The sequence below is a fragment of the Puma concolor genome, chromosome A2 (assembly GCF_028749965.1).
Source record: "Puma concolor isolate L17-30 chromosome A2, mPumCon1.1.hap2, whole genome shotgun sequence".
Lineage (NCBI taxonomy): Eukaryota > Metazoa > Chordata > Mammalia > Carnivora > Felidae > Puma > Puma concolor.
In genome coordinates, this window is record NC_141668.1 from 72,855,850 (window position 1) to 72,878,298 (window position 22,449).

Genomic DNA, 22,449 nt, shown 5'->3' on the forward strand with positions numbered 1-22,449 from the left:
ATCAAGGGATGTGATTAGTGTTTGATTGGAATGGGGCAAGGGCCTGTTTGAACTGTTTCCACCTGGGAACTATTGCTTTGTTCTGTTCCCAGGTGATAATAAGACAATGTGGTTGGCTATAAAAACTCCATACCCTGGCTGTTCGGCTGTCCGGGATCACACTCTGGTCAAGAGCGTCGGTCCTGATCGATCGGTTTGCGTTGCCTCTCATTGCAGTAAACTTTGTTGTGACTGTCGCTGGTGCCCATAGCGTTCTGTTTCAGGAATCGTGTGGATGCAACATTTGGTGCGTTGGCCGGGAAAGTTAAAGGTCTGAAACAGGGCCGTTTCCTCCGATTGCTCCACCGACCCCTGGAAGGAGGCTCGGGATTGGGAGAGGTAAGGATTGGGGCGCGCCGTTTGAATGACTCAAGAAGGGTCTGCTGGACGTGGCTATAGACCGAGAGTCAGGGTTCCTACCGGGATGCCGGTGGATCCCACTTGGTTTGGTTTTTGTTAGAAAGGATCCTATTTTCATGTGGCTGCCGCGGCCTACTGGCCTCGAGATCTCGAACTTGTGTTCTCTTCATGTCTTAATTATTTTTTCTGTTGATTGTCTTGTGTATCCTACTTGGTTTTGCCTAATTGTTTTGTTTCTGTTGATTATGCGTCCTTCTCAGTTTTGCCTAACCCATTTCCAGGACTATGGGAAAGCTGCTTCAATTCTCGACTTCCATGTCAAGAAGCCAGTCCTTCGAACTCTCTGCGAGGTGGAAGGGACCAGCTTTCAGGTTGAATGGCCTCTGCAGGGGTCCTTTGACCTTACTCTGGTACATAAGGTTCATGCTATTATCTATTCTAGGCACAAAAATCAAATCCCATACATTGAGGCATGGAGAACCCTCATTGAAAACCCTCCAGATTGGCTAAAACCTTTCCTTCCCCCTCACCTCCCTAAAGCACAGGTTTTGCTGCTTAAAGTCCATCCACTTGATAAGAATATTGACAGGACTAAGCAGCCGTCCCCTTTACCATCTGCACCGGAGGAAGAAGAACAAACTTGTAAATGGCCCTATAGTTCCCACCTGGAGAATACAGGTCAGGATGCTTCAGACCAGGAGACAAGCCTGAGTCGGGACACTCCCCTGACCCCGTCTCACACCCAGTCAGGAACCTCCTTCCATCCCCCTCCCGCTGCCTTACCCCTTTGGCCAGAGCCACCCCTGCAGGGTGACGTCCGACCCTTTATGATTTATGTACCCTTTTCCACTAGCCACTTTTATAATTGGAAGCTTCAAGACCCCCCGTTCTCAGAAAAACCCCAAGCATTAATTTCTTTCCTGAAACTATATTTGTGACCCATCAGCCAACCTGGGATGACTGCCAGCAGCTCTTACAGGTTCTCTTCACTGCTGAGGAATGGGATAATATCTGTCACGAGGCCCGGAAATTGGTGATGGGGCCAAACGGGCATCCCACCGAGGATTCCGCCTTACTCAAGGAAGTCTTTCTTTCCTCGTACCCTGAAGATTGGGATCCAAACACTCCTCACGGTAGGTGATCACTGACCCTATTTCGCCAGACTCTACTGGGAGGTCTCTGAGCAGCCGCCTTCCGGCCCACAAACATGTCTAAGGTAACTGAAGTAAGTTGTTCAGGGGACCGAGGAGACCCCCCTCAGCCTTCTTAGGCTCATGGAAGTGTACCGTACCTTTACCCCTATTGACCCTGAGGCACCTGAAAATAGAAGGGCATTAAACCTGGCCTTTGTCTCACATGCAGCCCCAGACATTTGGAAGAAATTGCAAAGATTAGATGGGTTCGAAGGGAAAAATTTATCTGAGTTAGTTGAAATAGCCCAAAAAATTTTAACAATAGGGATTCTCAGGAAGAGACACAAAAAAATTGACTAGGGTCGTAGCGAGGGAAGGGGACCCCAAACACCCAAAGAATTCTGGTCTGGGAAAAAGAGAAAGGACAAAGGGTTAGAGCGCCACTAGACAAAAACCAATGTGCATATTGCAAGCAAGAGGGACACTGGACAAAAGATTGCCCCAACTTAGCCAAGCGTAAAATTCGGACACCCCAGGAATTGATAATGAAAGCTGATTCCGACTGATGGTGCTGCGGCTCGGTGGCCCCTTCTGAGCCGTTGGTTACTGTTAATATAGCGGGCCAGCCTAAGACTTTCTTGGTGGACACTGGGGCAACATTTTCAGTTCTAAAACAAGATCCTGGCCCCACCAGGCGAGGAGCAACCCTGGTGCAAGGAGTGACTGGGTCCCAAACTTGTAAATGGACCACTGAACAAGTAGATTTAGGCTGTAAAACTGTTACACATTCTTTCCTAATCATGCCTGAATGTCCCTACCCTGGATTACTGGGTAGAGACCTATTACATAAACTAACTGCTTCTTTGAGATTCACTGAAGGGGGTATGCATGTTAAAGTTGGGCAGGATGGCCCAACAATAGTAATGGTGACTGTGCCACTTGGGGAAGAGGGCCTACTTACCCCGGTGCCCAATGAAAATGTTCACACAGTCGATCCCCACCTTAAAAGTCTCCAGGCAGACTTCCCCAGGTATGGCCCGAGACCAATCCACCTGGACTGGCGATTCATCAAGCCCTGATAATTGTGGAACTTAAGGCGTCTGCGCTTCCAGTAAGACAAACAATATCCTATGTCCCGGGAGACTAGGCAGGGAATTGCTGTTCACATCAAGCGTTTGCATGGCTCGGGCATTCTGACCCCATGCAAGTCACCATGGAATACTCCACTTCTTGTCCGAAAGTCTAACTCCTCCGATTTCCAGCCAGTTCAAGACCTGAGAGCAGTAAACACCAGAGTAATGGATATTCATCCCACTGTACCCAACCTGTATACTCACCTTAGTCTGCTTCCCCCTTCTCAGGTGTATTATACAGTTCTGGACTTAAAAGACGCCTTCTTTGCCATCCCGCTGGCCCCACAGAGCCAGCCACTGTTTGCATTTGAATGGACCGATCCTGAAGAGGGAAAAGCTGGACAGCTCACCTGGACACAACTCCCCCATGGATTCAAAAACTCTCTTACTCTTTTTAATGAAGCCCTGAACCAGGATTTAGAACCATTTAGAATCTCCAAGCCGCAGGGAACTTTGTTGCAGTACGTTGATGATATCTTGCTGGTGGCCCCCTCTCGTTCAGAATGCCCGAGTGCCACCAAGGAACTCGTGAGTCTTCTGCAAAAACTGGGATACCGAGTATCAGCCAAAAAAGTGCAGATCTGTCACACTGCAGTCACTTTTTTAGGTTACAACATTAAAAAAGGTAAGCGCTATCTCAGTGAACAAAGAATTCGTGCTATACTCGATATTCCTCAGCCTAAAACTCGCAAACAAGTTCGCAAGTTCCTGGGGGCAGCAGGCTACTGCAGACTATCAATACCTGGCTTTGCTGAACTGGCAGCCCCTTTGTATGCCACTCTCAAGGGATCTCTGGAGTCCTTCACATGGGGGGAGACTCAAACTAAAGCCTTCCAAGCTTTATGAGAGGCTCTCATGACCCCACCGGCCTTGGCCCTGCCAGATCCCACTAAGCCATTCCATTTGTTTGTAGCTGAGAAAGGGGGTGTAGCCAAGGGAGTTCTGACTCAGCACCTGCGACCTTGGCGCTGACCAGTGGCCTATTTATCCAAAAGGCTACACCCAGTTGCTTCCGGGTGGCCCACATGCGTTCGACAGATCGCTGTCACTGTGCTACTAGTCAAAGACCAAGATAAACTAACCCTGGGACAGATGTTGCCTGTTACGGTGCCCCATGAAGGAGGCCTTACTGCGGTCTCCCCCAGAATGGTGGCTATCAAATGCTCGGATTACCCAGTATCAGGCATTGCTGCTCGACCAGCCCCAATACGTTTTTGTGCCCCCACAGCCTTAAACCCAGCTACTTTGCTGCCCAAAGGACTAGGCCCCCCTCTACATTCTTGTCCAGATACCTTAGCGACAGTTTCGTCCCTCTGCTCCGATCTCACAGACATTCCCCTACAGGATCCTGATATCAACATGTTTTCAGACGGCAGTAGTTTTGTGTTTCAAGGGCAAAGGCATGCCGGTGCTGCAGTTATGACAAACTGCGAGGTTCTATGGCAACAGACCCTTCCCCCAGGAACCTCAGCCCCGTGCGCAGAGCTCATCGCACTAACTAAAGCCCTTGAAACTTGGTAAAAACAAGCCAGTTAATATTTATACACACAGCCGCTATGCCTTTGCAACTGTGCATGTGCACGGGTCCATCTGTCAAGAGCGCGGCCTCCTCACAGCGGAGGGCAAGGACATCAAAAATAAAGCCGAAATTCTAGACCTTCTAACAGCCATCTAACCTGCAAGTCTCGCGATCATTCACTGCCCGGGACAACAAAAAGGCAACTCCCTAGAGGCATTCGGAAACTACCTGGCTGACATGGGCAGTCTGGGAAAGCTGCCCTAACTGAAAGTAAAAGTGCTTTGGCACTACTGATCTTGATAGACCCCCTGCTTCCACCGGAGCCCAATTACACTCCTAAAGATGTGGAGTGGATTTCAAAAAAAGGAGGAAGTATGATACCAGGACAAAAGTGGTTTCAGGATCCTGAAGGTAAGATACTCTTACCCGCATCACTTGGGCGACGCATGGTGCATCTCCTCCACCAAGGAACTCCTCTGGGAAAAACAAAGATGGCAGAATTGGTGCAGAAAAAGTTCAGGGCGGAAGAGCTGGGAAAAGAGATTGAGGAGACGGTTGAAAGATGTGTAAGTTGCGCCCAAGTAAATCGCGGTGCAAATAAGTTTTCAGAAGCTAAAAGAGATAGAGGAACTGAGCCAGGCCGGTTTTGGGAAGTAGATTTTACTGAAATTAAACCAGGGAAATACAGATACAAATATCTGCTCGATTTTTTTTTGGACACCTTCTCCAGGTGGGTTGAGGCGTTCCCCACTAAATCAGAAATGGCTCAGGTGACAGTTAAAAAATTATTAAATGAACTAATTCCTAGAGTCGGGCTGCCTTTGAGCATAGGATAGGACAATGGTCCGGCCTTCACGGCACAGGTATTGCAGGGTCTAGCCAGAGCATTGGGAATAGATTGGAAATTACATTGCTCATATAGACCCCAGAGCTCGGGTCAAGTAGACAGGATGAATCGGACTCTAAAGGAGACCTTAACCAAATTGTCCCTTGAGACTGGCGAAAATTGGGTTGATGTTCTGCCTTTTGCCCTTTTGCGAGCACGTTGTACTCCATTTATCAAGGGATTGTCCCCTTATGAAATTTTATTTGGCAGACCTCCACCTATCTTGCCGAGGCTAGGGGATGACATAAAGGAACAGCTAGAACAGGACCACTTGTTGGCTTCACTTATGGCCCTGCATCTTGTACAAAAAGAAATAACTAATACCTTGAAAGAAGCCTTTGCCCATCCTCCTGTTCTTCCCCACCCCTTTCAACCAGGAGACTTAGTTTGGGTCAAGAGGCACAAGCCTAAACCCCTGGAGCCACGCTGGAAAGGACCACACACTGTGATCCTGACTACACCAATGGCCATGAAGATAGACGGTGTCCGAACCTGGATTCATCACTCTCAGGTTAAGAAAAACTGCGCGGAGGTGGGAACACCCAGGACTGATACAGGACCAGAGAACGAACAGCGATGGAAGGTTAAAAGGAATAATAGTCTGGGTTTGTATAATAAGCTTGGGAGACTGTGCGGAACTGCACCCCTTGTCTTTTTGGCCATACCAATGGGAACTCAGAGACACTGTCACAGGGAAGGTGGTAACATCTAACGCCTCTCGTACTATGCCTTGTTTCTTGTTCGACCTGTGTGACCTGGTAGGAGAAGAACGGGGGTTGCAAAGAGCTCTCGGAAACATTGGGGAGAACAATTGTGGATGTGGAAATAAGGCACTAGAGCGAAATTTGGCTAAGATGCAGACAGAAAAAATGAATGTGAAGGAGAGGGTCAATACCACTGTGCCAAATGGGGTTGTGGGATGCTAGCCCCCTGGTTAACAGGACGGCACATTGACCCCCTAATTACTCTCCTTAGAACCCCGAACCCCCAATGTGAGGCCCAAGGAAAATGTAACCCAACACCAGCTCATCTATTTTTTCCTCATTCTGAGATACTGGGCACACTTGGAGCCTCTGAATGTATGATGTCATTGTGCCCTTGGGGTTCGCGACCAATTTTAACCCTAGAGGACCTCCAAGGGCAGGGTTGGTGCATACTGTGTCATGCCAACAATTCCGGATGAATTCGAGACACTGAGTTTGGTAAGGAACAATCTTAGAGCCAGGGAACGTGCCAGGGAGGCCAGCAATAATTGGTATCACTCTTGGTCCCCCTTACTCACATCGCTGCTCACCATCATAGCTGGGCCACTACTGTTGTTACTTCTCGGGTTAACTATCGGCCCATGCATTATCAATTGGTTAGTACAGTATGTCAAGAGGCGAGTTGGTGAAATAAAAATTATGCTTAGGTCCAACTATGTCCCCTTAGTTCCTAATGATGAATCAAGGGATTGATTCACGGACAAGAAAAGGGGAAAATGTAAGGGTTAAATTGTAGTGTGGGGCTAACCTGTAGCCTTAAGAAATAAGAGTTTTGTTTTAACACTATAGGTTAAGAGATAACAGCCTTATCTTATCAAGGGGTGTGATTAGTGTTTGGATTGGGGTAAGGGCCTGTTTGAACTGTTTCCACCTGGGCACTATTCCTTTGTTCTGTTCCCAGGTGATAAGACGATGTGGTCGGCTATAAAAACCCTGTACCCCGGCTGTTCGGGACCACACTCTGGTCAAGAGTGTTTGTCGGGACCGATCAGTTTGCCTTGCCTCTCATTGCAGTAAACTTTGTTGTGACTGTCACTGGTTCCCATAGCATTCTGTTTCAGGAGTCCTGTGGATGCAACATTAACCCGGATTCCAGTACCCCCCTAACCTTGCCAACAGGCTCTTAAGCCCTTACTATTTCACACATGGTAATGTGCAATGTATCTCAATATCCTTTGTGTACGTTAGAAAGATCTGAGTGGGAGAGAGTTTAGGGGTCCTTTGGTCCTCAACAACTAATAGCCAATGTTCTTTCTAGAAATGCAACCAATCCAGTAACAGGTAACTAACTTATTAGTGCCTCCGGAAACCAGGTTCCTTTTATTAACCACTTTATTCCAAGCAAGAGTCCTATTCCAAATGACCTGATTTTTCTAACTACTGTGTGACCCAGCACAAATTTGTTACCCTCTTCCTTTCCTTCTGTGGGTCTCAGATTACTTATGTATGAGATCATTATCTTGAATAAAGTTTTCCTGGACTTTCCCTGAACTGACTCTAGAGGTCAGAGGAAGTAAGAGGAGGAATCAGGAAAGATGAGTCAACCATCCTCTCAAGGTCTGAGAAGGGCAGATCAACGGGGTTCAACTCGGTAGGCAACAAGCTGAGAGTAACGTCCAGGAAGCCGCGAGGCCAGCAGCAAAAACCCAGATCTTGAGAACCTGAGTCGGAGCCGCCCCAGCGCTCGCGCCTCTTCCGGAAGCCACGCCCACTCCAGGAGCCCGGTTCACGCCAGGCTCCTGTTTCACTACCTGTGTCGACGGTGAACTACATTTCCCAGAATGCCATTCAAGCCGCCTCGCAGGGCAGTGATAAGTGCCTGGGTGACGCCATCACCCGGCGCGCTGTTTAGCGTCCACTGATGTCGTGGCGCTTTGGAGAAAAAACTTGGTGTTTCTTCGGGCCCTGGTTCTGAAGACGCCGTCTGGGGGGCCCGTGGCTCCTTTCTACCCACCTCTCCTTCTGCTTTTTTTCCCTACTGTGGCAGGATGAGGCGTGCAGGCCTGGGTAAGAAGAGGACTGAGGTTCGAAGTTCGGGGGCCCTAGAACTGGCCGTACTGGGTGCGGGGATGTGGAAGGAAACCGGACCGGTCTTATGTCACTGGAATCGGCCAGAAAACAGGATGTATTGGAAGGGTCTTTGGAGGCGGTGCCGAGTGGAAACACACCATTTGTCCCAGATCCAAAAGCTTTTCTTTAGTTTGGTTCAGTCCTAAGTTTGAATGGTAGGTTTATAGAGTAGCGGAGGAATGGGGGTGGGGTATGTCCAGGTGCCAACTCAATAGTCAAGGTTGTTTTTTTTAATTGTTAATGACTGTCAGAGTGACTATGAAAACCGCTGGGTTTCCCGAATTCCGGCTTCGGTTTCTCGTACTGTACTCGTCCTGGGTGTTAGTTTTTTCAGAAGCGAAATTTGAAGAATGAATGTTGCACGCGAAGCACACTAACAATCATATTAAACTGGTAACAGTGAGTTACAAAGGTAAACGTACATGTCGTTACTGTTAAAGACTGTAGTGTGTAACATTGGGGGCAAAGGCCATTTTATCCAGAACATTTCTTATCTGAGTCTTGCTCCACTGTGAAAACTTAGGAAACAGGTTCACCAAGCACAAGGACTTTTAAGGGGGCCATTATAACGCACAGCTAATAAAACAGCATTTTCTGGTTTTTGAAGCTCTCTAGTAAGAGATACTTTTTTTAAAAACCTGCTAAATCGGGGTACAGTATACCTGAGAAAATACATGGAATATTTGAAAAAAGGGAATGTTGCTTTTTTCAGTTGTTACAATTAGAGGAAAAAAAGTTTTTCAAAAGTGCCAGGTATTTAAAATTAGTGAAATTTTCCAGTAACTTTTTTTTTTAATTTTTTTTTCAACGTTTATTTATTTTTGGGACAGAGAGAGAACATGAACGGGCGAGGGGCAGAGAGAGAGGGAGACACAGAATCGGAAACAGGCTCCGGGCTCTGAGCCATCAGCCCAGAGCCTGACGTGGGGCTCGAACTCCCGGACCACGAGATCGTGACCTGGCTGAAGTCGGAGGCTTAACCGACTGCGCCACCCAGGCGCCCCACAGTAACTTTAGACGTATACATTGATTAAAAAATTGTATGAGGAAGAGCTTTTGAAAAATACAGCTTTTATGAATACTTGAATCATAGAAAGTTGGCCAAGTAACTTGTAGGGGAAAAATAACCAATTTTGAACAGTTTTATATGCTTAATTTTTTTCTTTTTATCATTAATGACATTTATTGTGTACTTGAGTAAGCTCTAAGTGTACAGTTAATTGTGGCCCTGTTTGTGCTCCCAGAGCTTCCAGTCTAGATGGTGAGTAGGAACACGTACAAAGATAAATTATGGTATAAGTGATAACTATGCATCCAAATACTGAATAAGTTCTACCGCTAGTGTCTCAGAGGTTTCAGAGATAGAGCACTGCATACTTTGTGGAGATATCAGAACTTGGCACTAGAGCTTGAATAATGGAGGGTGAGACAGGCAAGTTCCAGTTGGAAACCAGACTCCCCCCTCTCCTATTCCTACCCCCCCCCCCAAAGTTGTAGGACTAGAATTATGAATAGTGTGTTTAAGGGTTATCATTAAGCCAGTTTGATTGAAGTAGGAGACATGGAACCAGAACCACATTGCGGAGATCTTTTGAGTGCCGGCCAAGGAGTTTGGATCTCAGCAATAGGTCCTTTGGGCCCTTTGAATGTTTTTTTTGTTTGTTTTTTGTTTTGCAGCAGTGTGCCATCATTTAAATTGCAGGAAACAAAGTGACTTGAGAAGTTGTGGTTCTTAGCCCTGACTGTACATTATAATCACCTGGAGAGCTTTTAAGGCATTGATACCTGGACTGCAGCCCAGACTAATTACATTAGAATCTCTAGGATGGATATGGATAGAGCTTTTGTTTTGTTTTGTTTTGTTTTTGAAGCTCCCTTGTAGTTGAGTGGAAAGACAAGGCGTTTACTTAAGTGTCTATTGTTATCATTTACACTGGTGTGCTGTGATTGTAATTTTTTTTAAATTCTGTGTGTTGTTTTGTTTTGTATCAGTGTGTATTGGCCTGGAATTTTAAACTTGGGATAAATATTGAAGCTGATAGATATTCATGTGGAACACTTCACATGAATCTCTAAATGATTTGGCTCAGTTATTGATAGAAACTACCCAAAAGAAGTAGCATATATCTAAATGGACACAGGCTAAGGATGATCTTTGGCATTCACTAGCTTTCCTACAACTTTTCATACTATATTTGGAGAGTTTTATGGATGGTGTGTTAGCAGTTGAGGGAAAATTTGGGAAATGCAAATCTTTCTACCCTGGAACACACTTGTTTAACATTTTGTTGTGGTTTCTGTGGTGGTGGAAATTGTGTGTCTGCTGCATATAAAGTACTCATTAGGTACAGGGGATATAAAAGTATGATACACTGTCTCTGCCCTCAAAGAAGTTTATGGTTCCATTCTTGAGAAAGGCTCAAAGTTGAATAACCGTGAATTCAGATTCTATTTAATTCATTTACAAGTATTTATTGAGTGTGCCTTTGTGTGTGTGCATCTGTGTGTGTGTGTGTGTGTGTGTGTGTGTACACATTTGTGGGGGATATATAGCCATAAGTGAAACAAATTTAGTTTTTGCCCTTGTAGAACTATCTAGAGTGTGATATTACTGTTATGTACAGCAAGAGCTGTAAGAATTTAGAGGGAGTTTCACCTTTTAGAGAAAGTGAGGTTCCTGCTGTGTCTTGAAAGAGCTTCCATTTTACACTTCAGCCATCCTTCAACTACCAGCACTGACTGCTGCTTCCTACCCTTCCATCTTTTACTGTCCCTGTTGCCCCATCTACGTTTTGAGTTTATAGAGACCTAGTCTCTGTATCATCCCTTCCTCATTTCTCCATTGTAACTACTTCAATTCCTGTCCAGTATAGACCCCATATTCCATATCTTAAACCTCTCTTTTGTCAAGCAGTCTCGGCCTTTTGGAGCTCTGTTCGTCAGCCCCAGTGCTGTAAATCTCTTGATGAAATTCTTGATCAATCCAACGATGCAGGTTCTCACGGGCTAACTCAGGCTGATGAGTCCTTCTTCAGAAAAATCACACATTCAGGAGGATTGAAACCACCACAGTGTGTTGCCTCGGCCAGGATTATTTTCTCACCCTAGGATCCGTGTAGTCCTAGTCACTTTCCCTTATTATTCTCCTTACTGCTTTTTCCAAATGATACCGTTCCTTAAAGACAGCCTTATCTCTTCCTTTACTGAGAAAACTGATTGTATCAACTGTCTTTTGAAAACGTGGTTAAATAAGACCCTCAACTATGCTTTCCTCTCTCAATCCTTTAGCATATTTATATATAGATTCACTCTTCAGGCTCACTCCACCCATTTGATTGCCTGGTGAATATCAAGTACTTTATTAGGTAGTAGCTGGGACTGTGTATTCTGAAGTGCAATTCCACAGACGATAAGCTCCAAAAAGTAGTACCTAGAAAGAACAATGGATCTGACACATGGAAGTTTCTGAAATATTTGTTGAATGAATTCCCCTCTTAATTCTCAGGTAATGTTCTCCATAAGTTATTTTCCGTAAGTTCTCTCTTCTATTTAAAAGAAAGAAATGCAAATAAAGGACCCTCCCTCTGCCATGAGCTCTTTCCTGCTACATTTATCCTCTTGCTCCCTTTCCCTTCGTAGCCAAGCTTCTTCAATGGATAGTTGAGACTTACTTTTAGATCCTTTTTTAAAGTTGTAGTTTTATGGAGAGGGAATGTATCCTGAATATCCTTGTAGATCAGTGCCTACTTTAGTGTCTTGTGGGCAATTAATAAGCAATCAATAAATAAGTATAAAACAAATTGAATATTCTTTGCTTAAAAGAGGGCATTAGAAAAGAATTGTTTTGATCTCCATTTGGTTATTAATTTTTAAAATTCCTTTGAAGTGTGAATGTTATAGACATATGTGGTCTGCACCGCCCTCCAGGGGTCTTTTTTGGTTCTTTTCTATCAAGGCTTCAAAGGTGACTTGTTTTTGCTACAACTATACTGTGACTCTGATCCTTGCAGGTGAAGGAGTACCTCCAGGCAACTATGGGAACTATGGGTATGCTAACAGTGGGTACAGTGCCTGTGAAGAAGAAAATGAGAGACTCACCGAAAGTCTGAGAAGCAAAGTAACTGCTATAAAATCTGTAAGTACGTAACAGATGATATACTTTCCAATTTGTGTATTTATGTATACATATGTACTTATAAACTATTTGTTGGTATCATATGGAGGAATTCAGTTACCCAAGTTGTGTATAGTTCAGTGAGGTCAAAGTACACTCAAAATTTAAACATGATTTGAATAGAAGATTAAAAGTGTGGCCAAATCAAAACATAATGGTACATTTATTTTTTTTAGCTGTGTGTGTGTGTGTGTGTGTGTGTGTGTGTGTGTGTTAATCTACAGTACTATATGTTGTCTGTAGTAATGTCTCAGAGCGGTACATCTTCCACCCCCAAGCAGTTCTTCTCCTGACTTTTGTTCTTCTAGTATACTAAGCTACATATCTCAGTGTTTCTATCTTTGTACATCACGTTAGTCACTGAGTTTTGTGCTTCCTTCTTTCTGTTTCTACTTTTCTATTCCTGATACTATCCCCTGGTTTTCGTAGGCAAAGTATAGAGAGAGCCTCGTAACCTATTTGTTCCTCATTTTTTGCATGTTCCGCCATCTTTTTGGAGTGTTTGTAAAATTGCATCCTTTGCTCCCAGAAGTCTTCAGTGCCTTCCCATGATGTAAGAATAAAATCCATACTCTGTAGCTTGGTTAAATGGGTCCTTTAGAGATTATCCACAGCTTATCAGACCTTATCTCCTACACTTCTGGAATGTGTATATGTTTTCTGCCGGACAAATTAGAGAATCTCTCGTCCTGTGCATGGTGTCACTTGCACTCCCACATCTTTGATCATACTCTCCCTTTACTGGGGAGGTGTCCTTTCCCTCCTTACATTGGCCAAAGCCTTTAATAGTAAAGGCTCCACTTCTCTGCACTCCTTCCTTCCTGCAAGCTTTACCTAATTACCACATCAAAAGTAACTCTTTTCCTTGTGAACATAAGACAGTTTGCACCATTTCTACAGCATGTATTGCATAGGAATCTGCATTGGGATTATTTGTATGTAAAAGAAATTTACCAGAATGTAGAGTTTTCTGTTTTTATTTTTAACACAGCACCTAAGCATAATTCATTATCAGTGGTATTGAGTTTAACATGTGTTAAGTAAAAGAATTACAAAAATATGATTTTAACAGTGTATGTAATTGATTCTGTATTACAGTAAACATGCTATAAACTCATAGAGCCTTCAGTAGAAACTCATGTTGCTAAAACTTAATTGGTATTTCATTAGTCTTTGGAAAATACAATTGTGTTCAGCCTGGATACTAATACCATTCTGAAAAGAGTGTTGTTTTCAAAGTCATATTAGATCAAAAAGAGTTGATCTACAAACTAAGTAATACTGTATAATGTTAACAGTTTAGAAAATCAACATTGATAGAGAATTATTTATTTTTAACTCTGACATTGATAATTTAGCTCCTTATTGGAAGAAAGCTTTACCCCCCCCCGCCCCGGGAAATTTCTTTCCTTGTCATGAATGACAGTTGTAGAAAGTAGTTAGGTGATTTGGGCTATTTGGCTTTATAGTTGCTTTATTATCTCTGGATTGTTAAATTTGGGGGAAAAGCTCATGTTCTAATCTATAGAATTCTAGTGTGATTTTGTGTATCACCCCATATACTTTCCACACAAGAGAAGTTGAGAACAATATTTGCAATAGTTTGCCAAGATTTTCATTTGTTGCTTGTAATTTATCCAAATATCTTGGAAGTGAAGCCTTTAAGGAATTTGTCATATAAAGTATTGAATAGGCTTTGGTCTGAATAACAGCCATAATCACTTAAATTGTGTTTTTTTAAGGCTCGGCTGTGCCTTAACAATAACTTGTCAATCTTTTTCCAGTTTATTGTCATACTTTAAAGGAAAACTTTTAGAATCTAGGGCACCCCATGACTTAGTTAAGCTTCCTATTCTTGATTTTGGCTCAATTATGATGTGATGGTTCATGAGACCGAGCCCTGCATTGGGCTTTATGCTGACAGCACAGAACCTGCTTAGGATTCTCTTTCTCTCTCTCTCTCTGTCCCTCCCCTGCTCATTCTCTCTTTCTCTCAAACATTTTTAAAAAAGAATCTGAATAAATAACTAGTTTAGGCATATATTCAAAGTAATGTCCCATGTAGATTTGAATTGATAATATAGGTACTTATATATATCTCTTAAAATGTAAAGAAGAAAATATACATATAAATGCTGTTGTATGAATAATATAAAGAGAGGAAGAAGAAAGCATGCAAGGATAAGAGAACCAGAGAGAAGTGTGTACCAAAATTAAAAGATGGAATTGAATATTAAGATGAAATCAAAATGAAGAGCAGGGAGACAATATCCATAGTTGGGAAACAGTAGAAATTCTAAATTTATTTTCCTTTAATGTCAGTGGAAAAATTATCAGAAAAAACTATATGTAGTTTATAGTTTTAGAAGACAGTTTTGAGAAAATGTATGCTTAGAATGGCATTTTACTCTATAACACTTAAATGCCATTATGTGAGTAATAATGCATGTGTCTTTTTTTTTTTTAATAGCTTTCCATTGAAATAGGCCATGAGGTTAAACATCAAAATAAATTATTAGCTGAAATGGTAAGTGGTTGTGACTTTAAATTTAAGAAAGTTGATCTAATATTCTCAAATTTAGTCTGTTAATCAGGAATAATATCATTTTAACTCTTATCCATTTTGAAATTAATCTAGAGATCATAAGTTCTGGATTCTGGTCTATTTGTATCTCATTGCTTTGAAATAACTAATAGGTTTATTCATTCTTGCATTTTTCATCTTCCCTAACACACTGTGAGTAGGAGGAGGAGGTGGAAGCCATTGTATTTTTAACCTTATGTTTAAAACACTGTTAAAGACTCAGGAAGAATGACTGTTTTGAGTGTTCTTGGAGATCTCAATGGATACTGACTACCAAGTAATCAAAAAGCACTTCATATCCATCCAATTGATTGTCTTTCATGTAATGTGAGCCTATTTCTATTTGATCTCCTAAGGATCACTTCTGAACAAATCAATAAGATTTGAACATAGTAACATCCCAGAGCCTTTTATCTCTCCAGTCTAAGGGAGCTCAGCAACATATACCTTTCTTTGTAGAACCTCTTTCCATTCTTTAATATTTATTTCGAATGTCAAATTTCTCTAGACCTTCCCTAGTTTCTCCACTTGCTTTTAAAATTGTGTTATTCAGAAATGAATATGTCATTGAAAGCAATGTTCTTATGGAGGTTGTGCATTCAAATCACTGGGGAACTTTGTGTAAGTGTTTATGCTAGTTCTCAACCTAAATAGATTTTAGGGGGAGGGACCTACATATATGTATTTTGGAAAAAGAAAAGTGTCCCAGGTGATTGTGATACATAACCCTGGTGAAGAGCTATAGATCTAAAGTGCTTGAACTACATAGAGCCCGAGCTGTGCAAATGCTGTCATTATGCTGGGGCCTTTACATCTTAGGATACTGAGATTTCTGTGAAAGTGCAGTATTTCTAATCTACACCTAGTCCTCTCATCTTTAGGACTTTTCCAGTTTCCAACTATGTTTTAATATGGTAGTTTTCCCCATCCATATTTGGAGTCTTAACCACATTTTACTACCTTTACATGATATTCTCTTAACTTTTAATAAACTCTGCTGTACTTCAAAGTCAGCTATCTGAATTAAAGAATCTTAAAAGTAAAGTACCTTTAACTGCTAACCTTAAACTTTAGATGAATTATCGTACTGAATTACTGAAAGCAACCAACCATTTGCCCTTTGAGAGCAATGCCCCAACAAAAACTGAGAATCAAACACCTGTATGATAGTAGACAAACTACTTACCTTTATTATTAGTGTCTTAATTCACACAATTGGAAAAAGACCTAAATAGTTTGGGATTTTGAATTACTCTGATGCTGAAAGAAATGTTTATTCGATGAAAGAGCTTTTTATTCATTGAGAGAATTACTCTGTTTTGCACAGAGTAATCAGGCTTGATTACCCAAGTTATAAACAGGCTCCTGAATTGATTAAACACTAAAAATTTCATTAAAAATGTATTCTAAGAACAGTATATTCAATTACTTAAATGTGCATATGTACAATATTAGAATCTAACTATTTTGTTTTCCTTTTCTGCTCATAGGATTCACAGTTTGATTCTACAACTGGATTTCTAGGTAAAACTATGGGAAAACTGAAGATTTTATCTAGAGGGAGCCAGACAAAGCTGTTGTGCTATATGATGCTGTTTTCATTGTTTGTCTTTTTTGTCATTTATTGGATTATTAAACTGAGGTGATGCAAGTAAGTGTGAGTTTGGGATTTGTTCCAACTTAACTGTTTGGAGTACCATTTTGGTAAAAAATCAGCATCAAAACATTCCTAATTTTCAAATATTAAGACTTTTTCCATTGACGATTACAGAATTGTGCTTGTTTTATAAATCACATTAGGTAATACAGTACTCTTTGAATACTGTTTCTTAATGATTAATTTTTTGCCCCTATTTTCAGGGGTACTGAGATGGGCTGAAGTCAGTCTGGCCCTAAGAATTTTTTTCCTGTTGTTTGCCATCAGATTAAATAGCCATATAATACTCTGTTGTTAGCATAAATGTAGGTTTATGTTCCCGTGAAGAAACTTAGTGGGAGAATAACAGAATGCCTGGAGAGCCTGATGTTGAGCTCTTGAGGTAGTGAACAAGTTTGTGCTTGAATGCTATATGTCTTTTCCCAAGTTGTCATCAACCCTGATAATGTATTCCCCTTTCTTCCTTCATTTGGTTAAAATTATAGGCTGATTTCCTCTTACATAAGTTTTCCTCACAAGTTTTGATGATAATGACTTCTCGTTCTCCTCTGCCCAAGGACCTCATCTTTTACTAAAGCTTGTTATTTTGGCATATTTCTTGTAGGGCCCAAAACAAATGTATACTCGTCTAGTTGTTGTTTTTTGTTAACTTTATACACACCATTGACTTGGCTTATAATAATTTTATGATTTTAGCTGCTTAGGTAGGCCATTTGGTTATAATTTGTGATAGAATAATGTGAAGCTAAAGTAATTGCTAAGCTCCGAGTGGAAATAAAATTAACTGCCTCTGCTTTATTATGTGTTCAAAATAGATATTGAAAGTACTCAGGCATTGAATTTGGGGTTAAGAGTATTGTTGCTTTAATCCAGTATGTTTGTTTGTGGAAAGGAAAACAAAGATGGATAGAAAGAAATATTAAAATGTTCTTAAATACTCTGTATTGCTACTGTTTGGGATTTGCCCATTGATGGGCTCTAAAAATAAAATTTTTAATGAAATATATTGTCTTTGTTGCCTCTTTGTTCAAGTGTTTTTGGGTTTTTTTTGTTGATGTTTTTACATAGAATCTGAGACATGGTCCTGAAAACAGATCCCAAACAAAATCAGGAAAAGTTAATATATTTGTATTATTTCAGAATTTGCTTCAAACAAATGACATAAATCATGACTTCAGTTTGAAAAATCTTTCTTTGTATTTTCAGTTGTAAGTCTATTATCTTTGATTTTGCTGAGTGTGCAATCCTTTTTGCTCATCCTTAATTACCTATCAATTCAGGTCCTGTCTTTGGCTGTGTTTATCATCAGGCCTCTACTGGACAGGTGGAAACACCAGAACTGAGAGGGGTTAAGTGACTTTTCATATAAGAGGCCGGAGGACTTATGATGTGATATATAAGGGACTCTGGTTGGAGTTAGATGACCTGAGTTCAGATCACCATTCCTTAACTTGCTCAGTTCCTGTTTGGGACTGTTTCTTCATTCTTCATTCACCTATTTCCTAGGATTGTTGTGAGAGGTAAATAATTTATTGAAAATACATGACACATAATAAATATTAGTTCTCCCTATTGTTAACAGACGCATCAGATATTTTACAAGACAACATGTTGGTGTCAGGCTTTGAGATGATGCCGTGACTTCCAAGTGGACATCCCTATCAGAGATTGATTCAGTTTTGAAGAATTATTTAACTGTGTACTCTGTGCCAACTGTGTGACATCAGAGCTCAGGGAAGACTCAAAAATCATTGTCAATAATTAAAATTGCAAAAGGAAGAACAGAAGGCCAAAGAAAAATGACTAGAAGATGGAAACAAGAGAACCAACAATGGGAATAAATGAAATATCAAAGCCTTGGGAAAACTAGTGATGGCAAGTGGGGGATGGATTTCAAGATTAAGGTTTGGCTGTTATATGACAGTCTTTGTAAAGTATTAAAACACTATTTAAATGTTAGATAAGGAGGTGGGGATTTCAGGAAATGGGGTTTGGGGGCGATGTAAAAGTGATTCTCATCACTGCACTGTCCATTTCTTATTTTACAATGCTTTCTAAAAACTGCCTAAAACAGGTTGGCTGAGATTCCTGGCAGGCAGCAGACTTCTCTGGAAGGGCCTGTCCCTGCCCCCTCAGAGATTCTTCTGGCAGCACCATTTCTTCCTTTTGTTTGGAAACCCCTAGCAAAAAGTACTCCCAGAAATAAAATTGGGGGAACACCTCAAATATGGAAAAGTTTTAGCCCTTCATAATCCTTCACAAGCCCATTGCTAACTCTATAGTACTTTATTGCTATAGGTGTCTGGGAAGTTGATTATAACAATTCAGGCAAAATATTCACATAGTTTTTATTCGGACAGTGTAAGACTTTCAGATATTTGGGTGGTGGGTGACACACTATATATTCTATATTTTAAAGGGTGGAGAAAATTGAGGAAGCAATTTATAAAAATCCCAAATGTCCACATTTTTCTGCCAAGTATCTAGTCACTTCATTTCAGTATGAGTTGGTCCTTGGAAGTATGCTAACATATTTGCACAGAAAAGAAAGCACTACTTACCTGCACCATCCCCTTTGGATACAAGGTGTAGGTCTCTACAATGAGGAGAGGGAGAATTACACATATTATTGATAGAATTTAAATTGGCATTCAAATTAATTCTTGGATACTACTGGAACAGAGAATAGTCGTTAAATCTAAAACAAATATGCACCATGTTAAACATCAGAATTCTGGAGCAGAAAACCCAGCACCTGCATCCATAGAAAGCTGGTTCTATAAAATAAACTAGTTGTCCTATTTTTTCAATGCTCTTAAATTTCAAATTATATGTATTGAATTTGCTTCCTTGTAGAGAAAGTGGGAAAGGCGCTTGATAATTTAGGTTCATTCAGTTAGTAAATAACTTCATCAGGCTATACTGATGAATAACCTTTGACTAAATATTTACTGGGAAGCAGAATAGCACCAGAGCTAAGACTGAGAGCTATGAGGTCACACTGGCTGAACATAAATCCTGGTTCCCACTCATAAGTTTGGGTGGATGACCTCTCCACCTCAGGTACTCTCTTTGTAAAACAGGAAGAAAAATTGTATATAGGTAGTGGTAACACAGCATTACTGTGCTAATTAAGTGATATTACTTGTAAAGAAATTAGAATGGGTTCCTGGGACTCAGTGGTAGATGTTGCCTTTGTGGTCGGACGCTTAGAAATCTAATCGGTCACACTCACCCACATGTTGCTGAAAAAATTTCTCCCCGCTGCCTGGCCTCCCCGCCCCGCCATCCTGCTACAGAAGGAAGCAGCTGTCTTTCCTCTTCTAGTGAGGGGTCCCCACTTTCTGGAAGTTAGTTCAATTAGGTTTCTTTGCAGCCTCAGCAATCTGATGGAATTAAAAAATTTAACGTTCATTCATTTTTTGATAGAGACAGAGCGTGAGTGGGGGAGGGACAGAGAGAGAGGGAGACGCATTATCTGAAGAAGGCTCCAGGCTCTGAACGATCAGCACAGAGCCCGACGCAGGGCTCGAACCCACGGACCGTGAGATCATGACCTGAGCCAAAGTTGGACGCTTAGCCAACTGAGCCACCCAGACACCCCTGATGGAATTAAAAAAAAAAAAAAATCTATGATATTTTAGTGTATCTATCTTATTTACATTATTAGAATGAAAGCAACGGAGTTCAGCTTTGGAAGCAGAAGTCTGAAGAGAGAAACTTAGAAAGTTGTCTACCTGTAGAGGTTTGATGAAACAGTTGATAAACATTCTATTTCCTTTTACTTTCTCTACAGTTATATTTTTTAATTCTATTTTGAAACTTAACTGTATGAGGTACAGGGCACAAATGATTTTCTTTTTTTTTTTAATTTTTTTTAAATGTTTATTTATTTTTGAGAGAGACAGAGTGTGAGCAGGGGAGGGGCAGAGAGAGGGAGACACAGAATCCGAAACCTCAGCAGAGAGCCTGATGTGGGGCTCGAACTCACAAACCTCAAGATCATGACCTGGGCCAAAGTCAGACACTTAACAGACTGAGCCCCACAAATGATTTTCTTTTTCATTTACAAAGTGCCAACTAGTTATTCTCACAGTAAATATTGGATAACATTTTCTTGCTCTTATATATAGGGTCTTTTGTTGGGGTATTTATTTTGTTCTATTCAGTTTTCTATTCTTGTACCAGTAACACACTATTTTAATTATTGGACTTTTGTAGTATTTTCATAGTTAATAGATACCTATTCATTCTTTCTGATGAACTTCATTATACTTTGATGATATTTTAATAAAGCAGAGTGGATTTTTATGAGAACCATGTTAATCTTTTATAATATTCTCTGAAGAAAATCTCCAAAATGTTTCCCTAACTGGAAAGTTGGATTCTGACTCCAAGCAAATTTCTCATTTCATTTCATTACATATTAATATTTAATGGTATAGCCCCAGAAACCAGCTTTCTGGGGCTGGGAAGGGTAGGAGGGTGATTTATAGTAATTTTTTATCTCTTTGGTGTAAATATTCCCACCACACTTGATTTCAATCTACCAATGTGACATCACTGAACACAGTTGTGAAAATATCTGCACAATTGGCTCTCATGAGCTGGTACAAGGTACTGTAGCATACCACTGGCTATATTGATGACAAATATTCTTTTAAAAGATGTATAAATTACTTGTTTTTTAGATGAGGACATCTCACTTAAATTTTAATAGAAAACAAAATTAGGCAACATGAAGTTAAATTGATAAATTAACTTGAGAATAGTATTTTTCAAAGACAGTGGACTCTTAGATCATTTGTGCATTTTGCATGTCAACCTTTTCTTAATTTGTATACGTAAATTCATGCTACATTTATGGACCTTCCATCCTTTGATAGTTCAAGTTCTGTATATGAATCGTATACAAAAAGGGTAGGTGATTATTGTCATTCTCCATGCTTTTCCCTGCAATTGGATGTTCAAACAGAGTGCAAGGGTCGCTCTGTATATTTAAAAAAGCTTTTTTCTCTTTAGAAAAGTATTGGCTTCTGGGGCGCCTGGGTGGCTCAGTTGGTTGAGCGACCAACTTCGGCTTAGATCATGATCTCGCAGTTTGTGAGTTCAAGCCCTGTGTCAGGCTCTGTGCTGACAGCTCAGAGCCTGGAGCCTACTTCCGATTCTATGTCTCCCCCTCTCTCTACCCCTCCCCTGCTCACACTCTGTGTCTCTCTGTCTCTCAATAATAAATAAACGTTAAACAAAGTTTTCTTTAAATAAAAAAAAAGAAAAGTATTGGCGTCTAAAGTTTATCTTAGCTGAAGAGTTCAACTCACTGGGTCTCACTTTTTTAGAAGAATTTTTCACAAGCCTTTGAAGGACTACCATATAAACTGAAGAGACTTGCAAAGTGCCAGGACCAGGTCTTAAAATAATCTTTCCTTACTTTTCAAAATGAACAGAAAGATAGAAAAACACAATATGTTTTAATAAAAACATTATCCACAAACTACATGTGAGATTCTAAAATTCACATAAGCTTAATAATTTATAACTTTAATAGCTACAAATATAACCATATTATCCATTGTAAATGTAAGTATTCTACAAAGTTTCTATGATGTTTATAAAGAAAAATAAATGTTTATTGTTTTCTTTTTAGTAATTAAGTCAACTTTGCTAACTTCAACAAGGGTCTAATATTATGTAATTCTATAAAAAAATGTTCCTACCATGCTTTTTCAAAGATCCACAATCATGGTGTAATTCACATTAAAGCAGACAGCTGAATCTGACTTTCTCAGTACTTAATAGCTTCTCTCATGACCACAGTGAATTTGGAAATAACAAAAAAACCCATACCTGGAAAAAAAAAAAGGTCCACATAAAACAGATTTTAATAAACAGTGAAAAACTTTGTTAGGTCATCAATTTATATTTTAAAAGAATATTTATAATTATTCCTTTCTCCTCAACTTTCTTATTAATGAATAGTCCTAAAAACCAATAACTTATTAAGCTTTCTGCATTATTCAATAATGCATTGGCTTTAAACATATATTCTTTACTTTCAAGGAAACTGGAGCATAAGTGTTATGTGAGATAAACTGTACGCCGAAAAGTTATTGGAATAAAATGCTTTAGT

General features: G+C 40.5%; 1 protein-coding gene across 2 annotated transcripts; it reads left to right on the forward strand.

Moving 5' to 3' along the window:
- Positions 1 to 7,650: 7,650 nt before the first annotated feature.
- On the forward strand, positions 7,651 to 18,790 carry BET1 (Bet1 golgi vesicular membrane trafficking protein). 2 transcript variants are annotated; one of them, XM_086696139.1, is made up of 5 exons: positions 7,651 to 7,841; positions 11,915 to 12,039; positions 14,549 to 14,605; positions 16,153 to 16,186; positions 17,902 to 18,790. In XM_086696139.1, the coding sequence occupies exons 1-5, from the start codon at positions 7,823 to 7,825 to the stop codon at positions 17,958 to 17,960; spliced, it is 294 nt and encodes a 97-aa protein (XP_086552265.1). In that variant the 5' UTR covers positions 7,651 to 7,822; the 3' UTR covers positions 17,961 to 18,790. The 2 variants fall into 2 exon arrangements, with proteins under 2 accessions (XP_086552265.1, XP_025785229.1); XM_025929444.2 differs by lacking the exon at positions 17,902 to 18,790 and having other exon boundaries at positions 7,655 to 7,841; positions 16,153 to 17,321.
- Positions 18,791 to 22,449: the final 3,659 nt, after the last annotated feature.